The 17,855-nt window shown below is 39.0% G+C and overlaps 1 protein-coding gene and 2 non-coding genes across 3 annotated transcripts in view; 2 read left to right on the forward strand and 1 right to left on the reverse strand.

The window, feature by feature from the left end:
* Positions 1–42: 42 nt before the first annotated feature.
* Positions 43–204, forward strand: LOC136147687 (U1 spliceosomal RNA). Its single transcript, XR_010659342.1, has one exon. It is a non-coding gene; the product is annotated as a U1 spliceosomal RNA (small nuclear RNA).
* A 1,660-nt stretch (positions 205–1,864) lies between these two features.
* Positions 1,865–17,855, reverse strand: part of SNX6 (sorting nexin 6) — a 47,331-nt gene continuing 31,340 nt past the window's right edge. The window contains exons 11-14 of the mRNA XM_065906138.1: positions 11,104–11,190; positions 7,537–7,696; positions 7,369–7,454; positions 1,865–3,570 (exon numbers count right to left, since the gene is read on the reverse strand). Coding sequence (XP_065762210.1) covers positions 3,517–3,570; positions 7,369–7,454; positions 7,537–7,696; positions 11,104–11,190 — 387 coding nt within the window. The 3' untranslated portion in view covers positions 1,865–3,516. The remainder of the gene's footprint in view (positions 3,571–7,368; positions 7,455–7,536; positions 7,697–11,103; positions 11,191–17,855) is intronic.
* LOC136147541 (U6 spliceosomal RNA) lies at positions 13,278–13,381 on the forward strand. The gene has a single exon (XR_010659214.1). It is a non-coding gene; the product is annotated as a U6 spliceosomal RNA (small nuclear RNA).

Consider the following 17,855-nt stretch of genomic DNA (forward strand, 5'->3'; position numbering starts at 1 on the left):
GAGCGAGCGCGAGAGTGCTGGGCGGTGCATGGGCGAAAACTCCTACTTACCTGGCAGGGGAGATACCATGATCACGAAGATGGTTTTCCCAGGGCAAGCCTTATCCATTATACTCTGAGTGTGCTGACCCCTGCGACTTCCCCAAATGTGGGAAGTTCGACTGCATAATTTAGGGTAGTAGGGGGCTGCGTTCGCCTTCCCCTGGTAATTGTGAATACAGATAAAAAGGGACTTATTTGGTGTCTGGAGTATGTGTGTTTCAATGTTTTATACCCAAAGGAATTTGTAGCGGTGTCTTTTGTGTCATTTGTTTTCGTTTTCTGCTATAAACTTGCTCTTCGTTAGCTATTGTTGTTCAGTGCCTCAGTCCTGCTGATTCTTTGCCACCCCATGAACTGCACCATGCCATCTATCGAAGTGTACTCAAACTCACGTCCATTGAGTCAAAATGATGCCATCCAACCATCTCATCTTCTGTCGCCCCCTTCTCTTGCTCTCAGTCTTTCCCAGCATCAGGGTCTTTTCCAATGGTAGCCAAAGTATTGGAGCTTCAACTTTAGCATCAGTCTTTACAATGAACATTCAGGGTTGATTTCCTGCAGGATTGACTGGTTTGATTTTGTTGCTGTCCAAGGGACAGCTTGAGTCTTCTCCAGCACCATAGTTCCAAAGCATCCATTCTTTGGCTCTCAGCCTTCTTGATGGTCCAATTCTCACATCTGTATGTGACTGGAGAAGCCATAGCTTTCTATATGGACGTTTGTAAGCAAAGTGATGCCTCTGCTTTTTTAATATGCTGTCTAGATTTGTCATAGCTTTTCTTTAAGGAGCAAGCGTCTTTTAACTTCTTGGCTGCAGTCACCAACCACAGTTTTGGAGTCTGAGAAAACAGTCTGTCACTCTTTTTGTTTTTTCCCCCATCTATTTGCCATGAAGGGATGGGACCAGATGTCATGATCTTTTGTTTTTTGAATATTGAGTTTTAAGCCAGCGTTTTCACTCTCTTCAACAAGAGGCTCTTTAGTTCTTCACTTTCTGCCAAACGGGTGGTGTCATCTGCATACCTCAGGTTATTGATATTTCTCCTCTACCCCATAAGCAGTGAAAAATCAATTTCTTGACAGCTTTCCTTTTACACCCCTATGTGCCCACTGGAAAAAAAAAACTCTCATCCATTTGGAGCCTCACTGGCCTCAGGCAGGCTTGACCCACCTTTTTTCTTCAATGATTTCCTCTGTCACCCTCCTTGCTCACCACATAAACTCCTAATCCCTCACACCCTTGGTTCCCACCACAACCAGCAGTGACTCCCCAAGCCACTTCCACAGACCAGGTTGCTCCTCTTCCTCTCGAAGCATAAAGTGTCTCCTGAGGGAAGCCCTTTTGTCCACTGTTGTCCTGTCTCTGCCACTAGATGTCTTCTTCTGGCACCTTTGCGATGGTAGGTTTTATGAATGCAACAACTCAATCACTAGCAGTGAATCCAGGGTAGGCTATTTTTAAGAGAGACTAGCAGTGAGCTATGGAATAAATGTTTCAATTATTCTGGAGGTACAAAGTAAATTTTTTCCATATGACTTCAAAGCAGTAACACACATTCTTTCCCAAGACCCTTGGATAGTAATTAACTCATTTATACATGTATTTATTAAGCACGCCTCACCTCCCCACACTCATAACTGTTGCCTCCAGTTTACCTCCATTCCGTCAAGCATTCTAAAATGTAAACCAAAAGGTCAGGGGATGTACTTTTCACTGTACTCCCTTCCTAGAAAAAGGCCAACTTGGTAGAAACAGATTAGTTGATGGCTGTATAGAAAATTGTGAACTTGCTATTTTTTAGCATTGACACAGCATCTTCACATTTCCAAAGCACTGTACCAACATTTATTAATCCTCACAACACCCCTGTGAGGTAGGTCAGTATATCCTTCACGGTGGAGAAACAGGCAAAGAGCTCAAATGAACCTTGTGGTCTGAGGCCACAAAGGCAGCTGGTGAAGGGACAGCCCCTGAATCCAGAGGCTGGGGCCCTCCACCCCACGTTCACCCAATGGTGGGCATCACAGGGGCATATTCTCACCAGTGAAGGGGACACGGAGGACAAAACACAATCTCTCAGCCAACACAAACATGGACAATTCAAACGCGCTAAGGAACAACAGTAACACAGAGGAACATTGAGCAGCACACCAGTGAGGCCAGAGACAAGCAGCCGAGGAAGTCTGGAACCACAGTAACGAGCCCTGAGACCCAGGCAGGCGGTCTTCAGAATGGTTTGCAAAAACAATTAGGAACACACTGGAGGGGTGACCAACCCAAATGCCTGTGGTTTCTACATGGGAGACAACTTAGAGTGGAAAAATCCAACCACTCAAGCTAATTTTAAACTAGGAATAACATAATGGTCATTCACATTAGAAAGGTCAATAATATTTGTAAAGTAGCTACTGACATTACCTTAACTTTGTACCCTAACTTTTATTCCAAATATTCCAACTTTTCCCCATGGACAAGTGCTATTCCCTATAGCAGGTCTGTTTCTCTCTACATACCGATCTATACTCTGGCATGTGTCTCATGGTTAACTGGCTGAGCTGGAGGTGGAATCCTGGGAATCCGAACAGACCAGAGTCTCTGTTCCAGTTTTAGAAACAGTGGTCTCTAACCTGTCTCTGTCCAATTCCATCTTACAAGAAGTGCTCAAAGCACCCAGAGAAGCAGTTCATTCTTTTGTAAAGCGGTGAACTTGGTTCCATATGCCATTTTAAAAGAAATAAAGAAAAGCTAAGACCTGCACTATAAAAGCATAGTATAGGAGTAGATTATAACTACTCCAAATTTTAGAGTGATACAATGACCACAGAGTTAAAAACTATCACTGTTATCACTGTTTATTTGACAATAGTTGGTTTAGTCTACAAGTTTAAGGCAAACATACTAATGCATTTGCTTTTCTTCAGAAATCATACTTATAAAGAGTACATAAAGCCTGTCCCAAAACTTCTAAGCAACGTTCATTAATTAAAATAAGTCTGATTAAGATGCTTTACCAGGATACAAGAGTGAACTATGGTGGTGTATAATGTTTTGTTTTGTTTTTTTAACAAAAATTTTTTAAAAAGGTAACGGCAATCCTTATCTTCGTTTAAACCATGTATTTTGGAAAGGGTTAAACTTCAGAAATTATTTAAAGGTAAGTAAGATTGGCAGCCAAAAGGAATACTATTCATAAAATAAACACAGTTATAGAGGCTACTTAAAAAAGACAGAACTTTGGACTTCTGAAGAGGAGGAGGGCGAGATGATGGGCAATTGTCCAAGGCGCAGGTGCCACCACACAGCCCGCGGACCCGTGAGTGGCACCAATCCATTATTTTTCAGAAAAAGGGAGAGGAGATGCACTCTGTCAGCTGTTTCTTTCATTTCCAGTGAGCAGTAAATGCCTAACATCATTAAGAAAAAATAAAATCTGAAGGAAGGCAGCCCTTTTTAACTGGAAGGCAAGAGTGTGGCTTATGTGTCTCCACTGAGCACTGCCAGGCAGTTCTGCAGCAACTGTAGATTGCCCTGAAAAGGAAGGGAACGGAAACAGTGAGGTTCAAATAGCGTGAGAGAGTCTTACTGAAAACACATGGCATTAGAAATCACATTAAGATACCAGAATCGTGAGAACAGTCATTATGTAGAAATAAAGGTTTAAAGACATAAAATTATAGAATCTATTCCACGCACAATAACATTTTCCACAGACTAGATGCTTCAGTAAGTTTCTATCTAGACCAATATTAATATTTGGCATGTTCTAGTGAGGGTTATAAAATATGCCCTTTGTATACAGATTAAACTACTGAGCATGTTCTGATTGTAAGGTAGGTTCCTATTCTTTAACTATTAAAATATACGTTAGCTTAGACTTATAGCAGTTTTATAAAAATAGTAAGATCACACAGGAGTATTCTACAAAAGTCTTACCTAAATGCCCATATATAAAACATGTGAACTGGCATCCAAATTTAGGAACATACAAAAGTAAACTTCAGTATATTTATGTTACAGTAATATATTAACAGGAGTGAAGGAAATCCTTCTCCTTAGAAAGTCAACTAAAATGTATAAAGATGGAATTAGAAAATGACCATTTGGCAATCATCACAAATTAATTGACTCAGGCAAAAAACATGAATGGATGCTATTATGAGACTTAAAATGCCAATATTGTAGCCACTAGCTATGTACAGCTGCATAATTAAAATTTCTGTTAATTAAAATTAAATAAAACCTCAGTCCCTCAGGGGCATTATCCACATTTCAAGTGGTCAACAGCCACACATGACTGATGCCAACCACACCAGGCAGTGCTAAATGAGTACTTCCACCATGGCATGACGTTCTATTGGTCAGTGCTGGTTGAGTGCTGGGGTATTTAACAGTCTCAAGTACCTCCCCACAGAATAGCTCTTAATTCCAAAGTATAAAACAGCAACTCAGCCACTGTGAAGCCTGCAGACATCACTTTAAGCAAATTATGTCGATACTAATTTCCTCACCTTTATAACTATTTTAAGAAAATTACTTTGTTTTAGGTAATTCACAATGAAATGTGTAAAAGAAAGAAGCACAGTATCTGCAACTTATTCATATGGTTTAAGACAAAAATAAATGTGTACAGGGGTGTGTGTGTAAAGAGAAACAGGGAAGAAGAGGAAGAAAAGGACAAAATCGATGTGGTAACATGCACATTTGGGGAATCTGGGTGAAGAGTATTCAGGAATTGTTTGTACTTTCCTTGCAACATTTCTGAAAGTCTAAAATTAAGTGAAAATAAACAATTTTAGATGTTTAAGTTACTGTCAATTTTTGGCCAGTATAACAACAGAACTGTGACAAATGATTCTAAGCCTGCCTATCATTATGCAATTACCTTCTTACAGCTGCATCCCTCAACGGGAACCACTAAGTCACAAGATGTATGTGCTGCAGGCTGACACCTGCCAAAATGCCCCACAGAAGGTGTACCTTTCTCTGCACCTACAACAGGGTATGTGGGGACTCATGTCACACCCCAACAGTTGGCTCATCATTTTCTTTTGTTACTGCCCCTTTCATACATTTTTTATTTCCTTAATAAAGAATCTGAGCCTATTTTCAAGGACACAAAAGTGACCTAACTATTGAGTTTTCTGTTATAACTAGACTTCAATTATGTGGTAAAGTCATATATGTCAGTTATAATAAATAAAATCCAAAGTAGTTTCAAACATCTTGCTGTAAATATAACCATTATCTACTCTTTTTTCTGGAATGGTTTACTTGGATTCTGGGACCAAAATGAGATTTTGTTCAGACTTACAAAATCAGTAAGAAATCTGAGACAAAAGAGTTCTCCCAGCTCAGCACTCCTGACGCTGGGGCTGCGTGATCCCCTCCCATGGGGGCTCTCTGGTGCATCGGAGGATGCGGAGTAGCAACCCTGGCCTCTGGCCTCTACATAACCTGCCCATCCCGATTGGTGACAGCCATAAATGTCTCCAGAAACTACTAAATGTCTTCTGGGGGGCAAAATCACCACTAGTCCAGTTCAGAACTGGACTAGAACAGCTGTGAGAAACTGGCACCCAAAGAACACACCCCAGAAAGGATTTGAAAAAGTACAAAATCTGGAAACCAGAGGCTAACACCAATCTATAGCATGGGTCAGCAAACTTTTTTTGTGAAGTGCTAAACAGTAAACATTTTAGACTTTCAGAGACAATTTGATCTGTTTCAACTACTCAACGTTGCTGCAGTAGTATGAAAGCCATCATAGACAAGGCATAAGTGAATAAGCTTGGCTGTATTTCAATAAAACTTTATGGGTTAAATTTGAGTTTTATGTAATTATCATGTCAAGAAGTATTCTTTTGATCTTTTTATAACCATTTAAAAACACGAATGTTATTTCTGACTCACAGGCTGTACAAAAACAGGTTATAGTTTGTCAACTCATCCTTAATCTATAACAAAATCCGTGATAGTTTATAACGTCTTTAAAAAGAACATAAACAGTGAACATCAGAAAACCAAAACAGGCTTGATCCTAATGTCCTTCACAGATAAAATGGAGAAATAATGGTGGATAATAGTATAAATAAGTGAATTCATAACTATTCAAATAAATATAACCAAATAAATATTAATTAATAATATCAATTAGTATAGAAAGAACAGAAGGGAACTAAAAGTTTTTTGGTGCCACTTACTTTTATAAGTTAGATTAACAAACACTGCTTCATTTAATACTGATCAACCTTTTAAATAAAAACTTAGATGAAGACATAAAAAGGAAGTTCATGCAAATTGCAAATATCAAACAACTGACAGGAAAAACTAGTGTAATAGTCAAATACTACATGATCAAACCCAAGTTTCCAAAAGATCTCAATGAGCTGGGCTACAATTAGCAAGCTAAAATTTAACAGACACACATGTGGCCTGCAATTACATTTTTAAAATAAATGCTCAATAAATGAGTAAGTTCTAGAGATCCAGTGTACAACAACATGAATATATTTAACACTACTCAAACTTTACATTTAAAAATGGTTAATTTTATGTTATTTACCACAAAAATACGAATTTGAGAGTAACATATACACACTTTTTTTTGAAAGTTGCTCAGTTGTGTCCAACTCTTTGTGACCCCATGGACTATATAGTCCATGGAATTCTCCAGGCCAGAATACTGGAGTGGGTAGCCTTTCCCTTTTCCAGGGGATCTTCCCAATCCAGGGATCAAACCCAGGCCTCTCGCATTGCAGGCAAATTCTTTACCAGCTGAGCCACAAGGGAACATATACACGCTACTATATATATAAAATAAACAAGGATCTACTGTATAGCACAGGAGACTATACTCAATATTCTGTAATAACCTGTAATGGCAAAGAATCTGAAAAAGAATATATACATATATGTATATAACTGATTCACTTTTATGTACACCTGAAATCAACGTAACATTCTAAATCAACTATATACTTCAATTAAAAAAACATGCTGCAACAAGAAATGTGTACAATAATCATTTCACACACGCAAAAGTGTTTCCATTTTCAGGTACAGTTTTAAATGAGCAATGACAGTAGGGTAAAGAAGATTTATTTTTTTAACAGTCAAAAATGATACTGTTTCTCCATATTAGGTACTAGAGTCTTGCAGAGCTGACCATTAGAGACACTGCAGATACTATTCCTGAAATTAGATAAATCTTTAAAATCCCTCTCAAGTCTAAGATTTCCTATTTTTAAAATTAGTATAAAGTATCAGAACAGACTCATTTCTAAATTTTAAGTCACTTAAATTGTTAAATCTTTAATATGACACTACCTTTGCATGCTTCAGTTCTAACTCTGCCAGTTCCACTAAATTTTTTCTGAATGCAGCAACTCTTCTTGTCTTAAAATCTATAAGTTCTGTGAACAAAACAAATTAGGATTAACTACTTGTATAACAGTGTAAAACATACCTGATGATTAAAGGTTAATATAAGAGTACCTTGTTTTGCAGATTCAGATATTTTTTCAAATTTCTGACAACATAACTGTTGGGATGTTTCAGCCTGCAGAACATCTTTATTTTTCGCTCTTGCTTTATCCAGTGCTTTATTGGCATTTTCATAATCCACTAATGACCTAGATCTTCGATAGAGGAGATCCTATAAAACAGAATGCTTCATGATAACATATGCTGCTGTGTCTAGTAGCTGCTGCCAACCTCCCTCCCCCACCCCTAACCATCATCGGAGCTAACACTTACACCTTGAATGCCACAGGTCAGTTACTCTTCTAAATTTTTTTGGTAACAGTTTTACTGAGGTATAACTCATATCACCATATAATTCACCCATTTAAAGAGCACAATTCAATGGTTAGTATGCACATGGAGTTGTGTACCCATCACTACACTCAATTTCAGAACATCTGTCACCCGAAAATAAATCTCATATCCATTGGCAGTCACTCTCCATTTCCTCCCACAGCCCCCACCCCCAGTCATGGACAACTATTCATCTGCTGTCGCTACAGATTTGCCTATTTTGGACATTTCATTAAAAAAGGAATCCTGGGCTTCCCTGGTGGTTCACGGGTAAAAAAATGTGCCTGCCAATGCAAGAGATAGGGTTTCCCTCCCTGATCAGGGAAGACCCACATGTCGTAAGACAACCAACCCCATGTGCCACAGCTACTGAGTCTGTGCCCTCGAGCCCGGGAGCCACCATTCCTGAACCTTGTCCACTGGGGAGCCCATGCTCTGCAAAGGAGAAACCACCACAAGGAGAAGTCTGTGCACCCCAAGGAGAGAGGAGCCCCAACTCGCCACAACTAGGGAAGAGCCCAAGACCCAGCACAGCCAAATATAGATTTCTTAAAGGAATCACTTCATACGTGGCCTTCTGTGCCTGGCTTTTATTCATTTTTTTCCTTCTTTGGCTGCTTGCCTTGAGGGATCTTAGCTTGCTGACCAGGGGCTGAACCTGGGCCCTCAGCAGTGAAAGAGCAGAGTCCTAACCACTGGACTGTCGGGGGACTTCCGTCTGGCTTTTTCACTTAGCATAAAGTTTTAAGTTTACCTATTTGTAGCATGAATCAGTACTTCATACCTTTTACTGCTAAGTATTTCACTGTATGGATATACCACATTGATTTACCCATTCATCAGTCAAAAGATTCGGTTTATTTCAACTTTTTGGCTATTTCATAAAAATGCTGTTACGAACTTGTGTCTTTAAGCTTTTCTGTGGACGTGTTTTCATGTTTCACTTCTCTTTCACAGCTCGTTATTTAGAAGTAGAACTGCAGGGTCACCTCGTAACTCTATGTTGAACCTCTTGAGAAAATGCCAGACTACTTTCAAAGTGACTGCACCATTTACGTTTTTCCACCAAAACTATATGAGGGGTCTCATTTCTCCACATTCCTGTCAACACTGTCGCCTTTTTGACTAGAGCAACCTAGTGGGTGTCAAGTGGTAGAACACCATGGTTTCGATGTGTACTTGGTGGCTCAAATGATAAAGAATCTGCCTGGCATGCAGGCAGCCCGGGTTCAATTCCTGGACTGGGAAGATCCCCTGAAGGAGGGAATGGCTACTCCCTCCAGTATTCTTGCCTGGAGAATCTCCATGGACAGAGGAGCCTGACAGGCTACAGTCCATGAGGTCGCAAAAAGTCAGACACGACTGAGCGACTAACACTTTTCTTTCCCTGACAGTTCAAAATACACAAATAACTCTTTTTTTTTAAACAGGTAGCTCATCAAAGACACAGAGATGGCAAATAAGCTTGTGAAAAAATGCTTCACATCAAATGTTATCCGGGAAATGCAGATTAGAACAAGGTATCACTACATGCCTTGTTAGAATGGCCAAAATCTACAATACTGATTAATACTAAATGCTGGTGAGGATGTTAAGCAACAGGAATTCTCATTCATTCTGGTGGGAATGCAATGATATAGCCACTTTGGAAGACAGTTTGACAGAGCATACTTTTTTATCATATGGTCTAGCAATTACCCTCCTTGCTGTTTATTACTCGAAGGAGTTGAAAACTTATGTTCACACAAAAACCTGCATATGGGTGTTTACAGCAGCTGTACTCATAACTGCCAAAACTCAGAAGCAACCATTCAGTTAAGGGTAGTGGATAAACAAACTTGATGGACAGAGGCTATTAACTGCTAAAGAAATAAGAGCCATCAAGTCCTGAAAAGCAGAGAGGAAACTTAAACACACATTACCAAGTGAAGAAACCAATATGAAAAGACCCAACGATATGTTGTTTTGGAAAACGGAAAAACTACAGAGGCAATTAAAGTATCAAAAAGTGTTAGGAAGAAGGTGAATGAACAGATGGAACACAGGATTTTTGGGTAGGAAAACTATTCTGTATACTTATGGCACTACACACTTGTCCAAATCCATGGAATCTACAACACCAAGAGTGAACACTAATGTAAACTGCAGTCTTTATTGTTGGGCTTCTTTCACTCAGCAAAATTATTTTGAGAGTGACCTATCTTGTTGTATATATGCATAGTTTATTCCTTTTTATTGGTTGAGCAGCCTTCCCTTTTATGAATATATTACAAACAATTACATATTATAATAGTAAGCCTTCAAAAGTGAACAATTTATTTTAACCCTGCCCAACCAATGTTAAGTAGTTCATAATACACAATCTGATTGATTTAAAACAAATTCGATATGGACAGTGTATCTGTAAGTACTTAAGTCCTCAAAGTTAAAAGGGTTATTTATAATTTGATGAGAAATAAAAGAAGGGTATTCAAAGCACCAGTGACCAGATGGGAATTTTCTGTACATCTCAATTCATAAATTAACACTGAACTGGAGTATCTGAGTCACTAAGATTTCAGTGCTTTAGAAGTTTTTGTTAAACATTTTCTTGATTAGTAAGAGTTTTAGTTTTACACATGGACAGATTTCCAAAAGGAAATTTGAGATGCCTTAAAATAAAACATATCCTTGTTTTATGACTCTCTCACCCTCAACAGAGGGCTTCCCTGGTGGGTAAGTGGTAAAGAATCTGCCCGTGATGCAAGAGACACAGGAGACGTGGGTTCGATCCCTGGATCGGGAAGGTCCCCTGGAGGAGGACATGGCAACCCACTCCAGTGTTCTTGTTGGGAAAATCCCATGGACAGAGGAGCCTGGCGGGCTACAGTCCATGCAGTCATGAAGAGTTGGACACGACTGAGCAGACACCTGCAACAGAGGACTTAGGCCAAACTCGGGATCCTCTAGCTGTACAACTGTTATTTGAGCGTTTTCCTTTTGTCTTTGCAGGTATTGCACCTGGCTAAATATACCAAATTCAAAGAAAAGTTCCAGACAAACTGTATCAGAAGTTAATAGAGGAGACTTTAATGTGGGGTTCCGTAACCTACAAGCTAAAAAAGGAGGAAAAAAAAAATCACACTTGAAAATATAATTTAAAATCAAGAGATAAGTCATCTTAAACCATCTTAAGTCTAACAACTTCTAAGGAGATGATGGGTTTCTGTAAAGCAGTCCATTTTAAAAAACAATGAATAAAATTACCTTAGCAGCTTGAGATTCTCTTAAGTAATATTTTAAAAGGTCAGAAAGCTTGAGGTCCTCATCAGCTGACACTCGTGCTTCTATTTTCTAAAATAGGAGAAAAAAAAATTAGTATTTGATCTGTACTTACATTCTACACTCAGTACTTTCTTAATTATTGTAAAAAAATTAAAGTTATACCATACACAAAAATAAACTCAAAATGGATTAACAATCTAAATATAAGACCAGAAACTATAAAACTCTTAGAGGAAAATATAGGCAGAACACTCTCTGACATAAATCACAGCAAGATCCTCTATGACCTACCTCCCAGAGTAATGGAAATAAAAACAAAAATAAACAAATAGGGCCTAATTAAACTTAAAAGTTTTTGCACAACAAAGAGAACTATAAGCAAGGTGAAAAGGCAGCCTTCAGAATGGGAGGAAGTAATAGCAAACGAAACAACTGACAAAGAATTAATCTCCAAATTATACAAGCAGCTCATGTAGCTCAATATCAGAAAAATAAATGACCCAATCAAAAACTGGGCCAATAGAACTAAACAGACATTTCTTCAAAGACATAGAGATGGTTAACAAACATGTGAAACAATGCTCAACGTCACTCACTATCAGAGAAATGCAAATCAAAACCACAATGAGGTACCATTTCATGCCGGTCAGAAAGGTTGCCATCAGTCTAGGAAAATAAATGCTGGAGAGGGTGTGGAGAAAAGGGAACCCCTCTTACACTGTTGGTAGGAAAGAAAACTATAGTATAGCCACAATGGAGAACAGTGCGGAGATTCCTTAAAAAACTATAAATGTAATTGCTATTCGACCCAGCAATCCCACTGCTGGGCATACACATCGAGAAAACCAGAACTGAAAGAGACACGTGAACTCCAATGTTCATCGCAGCACTGTTTACAATAGCCAGGACATGGAAGCAACCTAGATGTCCATCGGCAGACAAATGGGTAAGGAAGTAGTGGTACGTATACACAAAGGATTACTCAGCTATAAAAAAGAATGCATTTGAGTCAGTTCTAATGAGGTAGATGAAACTGGAGCCTATTATACAGAGTGAAGTAGAAACACCAATACAGTTTATTAACACATATATATGGAGTTAGAAAAACGGTTGACGATGACCCTATATGCAAGACAGCAAAAGAGACAGATGTAAAGAACAGACTTTTGGACTCTGCGGGAGAAGGTGAGGGTGGGCCGACTTGAGCTATCAGCACTGAAACATATATATTACCATATGTAAAACAGATGACCAGTGCGAGTTCAAAGCAAGATGCACGGCACCCAAAGCTGGTGTTCTGGGCCAACCGAGGGATGGGGTGGGAAGGGAGGTGGGAGGGGGTTCAGGATGGGGGGACACGTGTACACCCATGGCTGATTCATGTCCATGTATAGCAAAAACCACCACAATATTGTAAAGTAATTAGCCTCCAATTAAAATAAATAAATAAATTTTTAAAAAGAAAAACAAATGAATTAAAAAATTTAAGTTATAAGTAACTACAGTATCAATTCCTACTTAAGCTAAGTTTCCTTCCATTCTTTCTATAAGCCTGTTAGTTGTCTTTGTATGTAACTGACAAAAAAAAAATTAATAGAAAAATGATGAGATCAAATGAGATTAGTGAATTTATGGAAGGACTCTATATTTGACTCAAATTCTTGGCTGTTAACTAGCTTCAATAGCATCTTTTAGGTTCACCTGTACTTTTCTGTTCATTTTAATAGCAACTGATATATACACATGACTATAAAGTAATGGACTAGGTAATTCAAACCAATCCCCCTGCTGCAGACAACCACAAAACAACATTAAAACATTAACAAAATGTGCCTGAAGATACCAAAGAGTAAAAGTAAAAAAAAAAACAAAACAAAAACTAAAGCAGTGTGGTTAGTCTGAGGTGAGGTAAAGTGGGAAGCAGCCATGTCAGACTAAAAAGATGACAACTCTTCATTCGCTCTCAAGAGACGGAGGATAAAGAATGTATTATGTCAACCAAATCTAATATGGGAACCTCATTTGGATCCTGACTCAAAGAAAGTCCACTGCAAAAAGCCACTTATAAGATAACTGGGAACATTTGTAAAACAGATATTGATGACACTAAGGAGAATCACTGATAATCATCCTACTACATTAAAATTGATTCTTAGGTCCTCGCTTCGGCAGCACATATACTAAAATTGGAACAATACAGAGATTAGCATGGCCCCTGCGCAAGGATGACATGCAAATTCGTGAAGCGTTCCATATTTTTAATGGAATATTACTCAGCCATTAAAAAGAATACATTTGAATCAGTTCTAATGAGATGGATGAAACTGGAGCCCATTATACAGAGTGAAGTAAGCCAGAAAGATAAACACCAATACAGTATACTAACACACATATATGGAATTTAGAAAGATGATAACGATAAGTCTATATGCAAGACAGAAAAAGAGACACAGATGTACAGAACAGACTTTTGGACTCTATGGGAGAAGGTGAGGGTGGGATGATCTGAGAGAACAGCATCGAAACATGTATATTATCAAGTGTGAAACAGATTGCCACTACAGGCTGGATGCATGAGACAAGTGCTCGGGGCTGGTGCACTGGGATGACCCAGAGGGATGGGATGGGGAGGAAGGTGGGGGGGTTCAGGATGGGGAACACATGTAAATCCATGGCTGATTCATGTCAGTGTATGGCAAAAACCACTACAATATTGTAAAGTAACTAGCCTCCAACTAATAAAAATAAATGGGAAAAAAAATTGATTCTTAGGAAACAACAAATTCTGTAAAGCAATCATCCTTAAATTAAAAAATAAATTTTAAAAACTGATTCTTATCTTTAAAAGAGAGAAATGTACACAAAGGGCAAAAAACAATAAATATGGACTTTGGGGAATAAAATAACTTTAATGCAGAAAATGTTAACATTAAGGAAATCTGTATGCAGGACAAGCAGCAACAATCAGAACTGGACATGGAACAATGGACAAGTTCAAACTGGAAAAGGAGCCCGTCAAGGTTGTATACTGTCACCCTGCTTTACATCATGCAAGATGCTGGGCTGGATGAATCACAAGCTGGAATCAAGACTGCTGGGAGAAATAGCAACCACCTCAGATATGCAGATGATATCACTTTAATGGCAGAAAGTGAAGAAGAACTAAAGAGCCTCTTGATGAGGGTGAAAGGGGAGAGTGAAAAAGCTGGCTTAAAACTCAACATTCAAAAAACAAAGATCGTGGCATCTGGCCCCATCACTTCATGGCAAATAGATGGGGAAAAAGTGGAAACAGTGTCAGATTTAGTTTTCTTGGGCTCCAAAATCACCGCAGACAGTGAATGCAGCCACAAAATTAAAAGACGCTTGCTCCTTAGAAGAATAGCTATGACAAAACGAGACAGTGTATTAAAAAGCAGAGACATCGCTTTGCCAACAAAGGTCCGTTTAGTCAAAGCTATGGTTTTTCCAGTAGTCATGTATGGATGTGAGAGCTGGACTATAAAGAAGGCTGAGAACTGAAGAATTGACGCTTTGGAACTATGGTGCTGGAGAAGACTCTTGAGAGTCCCTTGAAGTGCAAGATCAAACCAGTCAATCCTAAAGAAATCAATCCTGAATATTTATTGGAAGGACTGGTGCTGCAGCTAAAGCTCCAATACTTTGGCCACCTGATGCGAAGAGCTGACTCATTGGAAAAGATCCTGATGCTGGGAAAGACTGATGGCAAGAGAAGGGGGCGACAGAGGATGAGATGGTTGGATGGCATCACCAACTCAATGGACAGGAGTTTGAGCAAACTCCAGGAGATGGTGATGGATAGGGAAGCCTGGCTTGCTGCAGGTTCATGGGGTCGCGGAGTTGGACAAGACTTGGTGACTGAACAACAACAAAAGGAAAGGAAATTTGGGTGACACATGTACAGGAATTCTTTGTACTATTCTTGCAATGTAAGTCAGAAATTGTTGTTTAAAAAAAAAAGTTCTATACATTCACCAGAACAGCTAAAGTAAAAAAAGACACCAAATATTACAACCCTATGCAGCAGCCCAATGCTCACATTCATTCTGGTGGGAATGTAAGCTGGCACAATCACTTTGGGAAACAGTTCACCTACAAAAGTTTTTCACATGGGTATCCTATGAACCATCAATTCTCCAAGTTACATACATCCAACAGAAATGTATACTCATGTTCAGCTGAAGATAAATAAAAAATGGTCTTAACAGTACTAAGTGTAAAGTACCTCAAACTGGCAACTATCCAAATGCCCACCAGTAAAACAAATAATAAGGTTAGGTGTTTTCTTGCAATGGAAAACAATACAGCAATAAGAATGTAGGAACTATACCTACATGCAACACCAATGAATCCCATGTATATAACAATAATTAAAAGAAACCAGACAAAGAAGAATATATACTGCATATGTATTTATATAAGATATGAAAATAAAACTAATTTTTGCTGTTAGAAGCTAGGACAGTGGTTAGTCTTGCAGGAGTTGGTGACTCAGGAGGCAGCTGAAGGGGGACTCGGGCACCTGAATTGCTGTAATGCTCCATTTCTTGATCTGGGTATTCATTACATGGGTGTGTGAAATAATAACATTTCACTGAGCTGTACGTTTCTGTTATGTGCTTTTTTCTACTTGTACAGTATACTTTAAAAAGAAAGTTAGAAAAAACTTTCTGGAGAAACAAACTTAACTTCCTGATATGCTAGTTAATATTGGGTGCTTTTAAATGGGGCTCCTCTCCTGCCATTAAGAAGTATGGTGTGTGTCCTCTTTCTTTGAATCTGGGTTCTAAGACTGCTTGGCCAATACAGGAATGATGCCACACCAGTTTCCAAGCCCCAGCTTCCTCTTCCCATCATTTGGGATGCTCACTTTTGGAACCTCTTTACCATGCTGTGAAGAAGCCTAAGCAGCTCCATGGGAAAGCCACATGTAGGTGTTATAGCCAACAGCCCTAGCAGAAGTTCCAGCTGCTAGCCAGTATCAACTCTCGGACACAGGAATGATAGAGCCTTCAGATGATTCCAGGCCCTGGCCTTCATAACCTTCCTGTGGAGGTACATCACGGAGCAGAGGCAACCACCTCTGCTGCACCCTTTCTGATTTCCTGAACCAGAGTTCACTGGCTTAACCAAATGGTTGCTGTTTAAAGCTACTGATTTTAGGATGATGTGTAACAACAGCCATAGTAACCAGAACACCATGCACATGCTAATGGAAATAAGAATTTGGGGGTTATCAAAATGTGCCACCCGGACCTCGGTCAAGAGAAATGCTTGCTGCAAGGAGCATAGCTGGCTGGCTAATAGCCCCAACTGCAGTATCTCTGAATCTGGAATCATGTTCGTACCAAAGTTATGTTCGATCCTTCCCACCCAGCCCATTTTTGCCTGACACAGAACTCCTCTAACGGGCAGCTCTGGCTTAGGGGCTCCCCTGTGACCTGGATGAAGCTTTTTTAGAACTATGCTGAAGTCTGAAACCCTGCCTAGACAGTCCTCTCTCCTCTCCCTCTCCTTGCACGGTGCAGACCGGCACTGTCATCTGAAGGCTCCTCCTGTCTACTCCTGTTCCTTCCTTTTTGCTTTTCACAATAAATCTCTTGTGCATCTAATCCCATCTTTACATCTGCTTTTGAAAGAACTGGCACATAAGGCTATTTTGTGATAGATCCCTATTCTTCTGATGTAAATGCATAGATTCAAGAAAACTACTGTATCTTTCCAGAAAATGCTCACTGGTACAAATATCAAAGGCAGAATAATGGACTATATGGACCCCCGTATAACATTTATGTATTTAAGAACTTGTTCCGTTGGCAGAGAATATTATTTCTACTTGTCTTCACTACACATAGCTCAATTGACAAGATCATGATGAAACCAGACTTCTACAATGGACTAGCCACCACCAATCTTAATTAGCTGCTGCTGCTAAGTCAAGTCAGTTGTGTCTGACTCTGTGCAACCCCATAGACGGCAGCCCACCAAGCTCCTCTGTCCCTCGGATTCTCTCGGCAAGAATACTGGAGTGGGCTGCCATTTCTCCAAAGCATGAAAGTGAAAAGTGAAAGTGAAGTCGCTCAGTCGTGTCCGACTCTTCACGACCCTGTGGACTGTAGCCTACCAGGCTCCTCTGTCCATGGGATTTCTCAGGTAAGAGTACTGGAGTGGGGTGCCATTGCCTTCTCTGCTTAATTAGCTAAGTACTATCAAACATTTAGTAAACATTTTCACTATTCTATCAATTTGTTATTTAATGATCATAATGATTATAAATAAAACACAACCCCTGAAAACCAAGACTGTATCAGTATTAAATTATTATTACAATGAATGAAAACTTCATGTAGTTATATATTTGCTTTATACTAATACAACTCACTTTTAACTCAGTATGTCATGGGGGATCAAAAACAATAATCTTGGTAAAGTTATAGTGAATCCAAGGTTTTCTTCTAGCTTACAAAACCCCCAAGAAAAAATGATTTTTTCATAAAAATAAACCCAGTTTCCTACTGAACACATTTTCTGATCAAGAATTTGAACTTTTACACCACAACAAATAATGAATTTCCTGAAAAACTCATTATTTTCTAATCTGAATCTGCCTCTTCATTCTTCTAAAGTATAATTCATTTTCCTCAATAAAGTTAAAAACAGTCCAACAAGTTAAACACTATTGTAGACATTTATACTCCCAAAGGTTAATTAAT

The sequence above is a fragment of the Muntiacus reevesi genome, chromosome 15 (assembly GCF_963930625.1).
Source record: "Muntiacus reevesi chromosome 15, mMunRee1.1, whole genome shotgun sequence".
In the NCBI taxonomy this organism is placed as follows: Eukaryota; Metazoa; Chordata; class Mammalia; order Artiodactyla; family Cervidae; genus Muntiacus; species Muntiacus reevesi.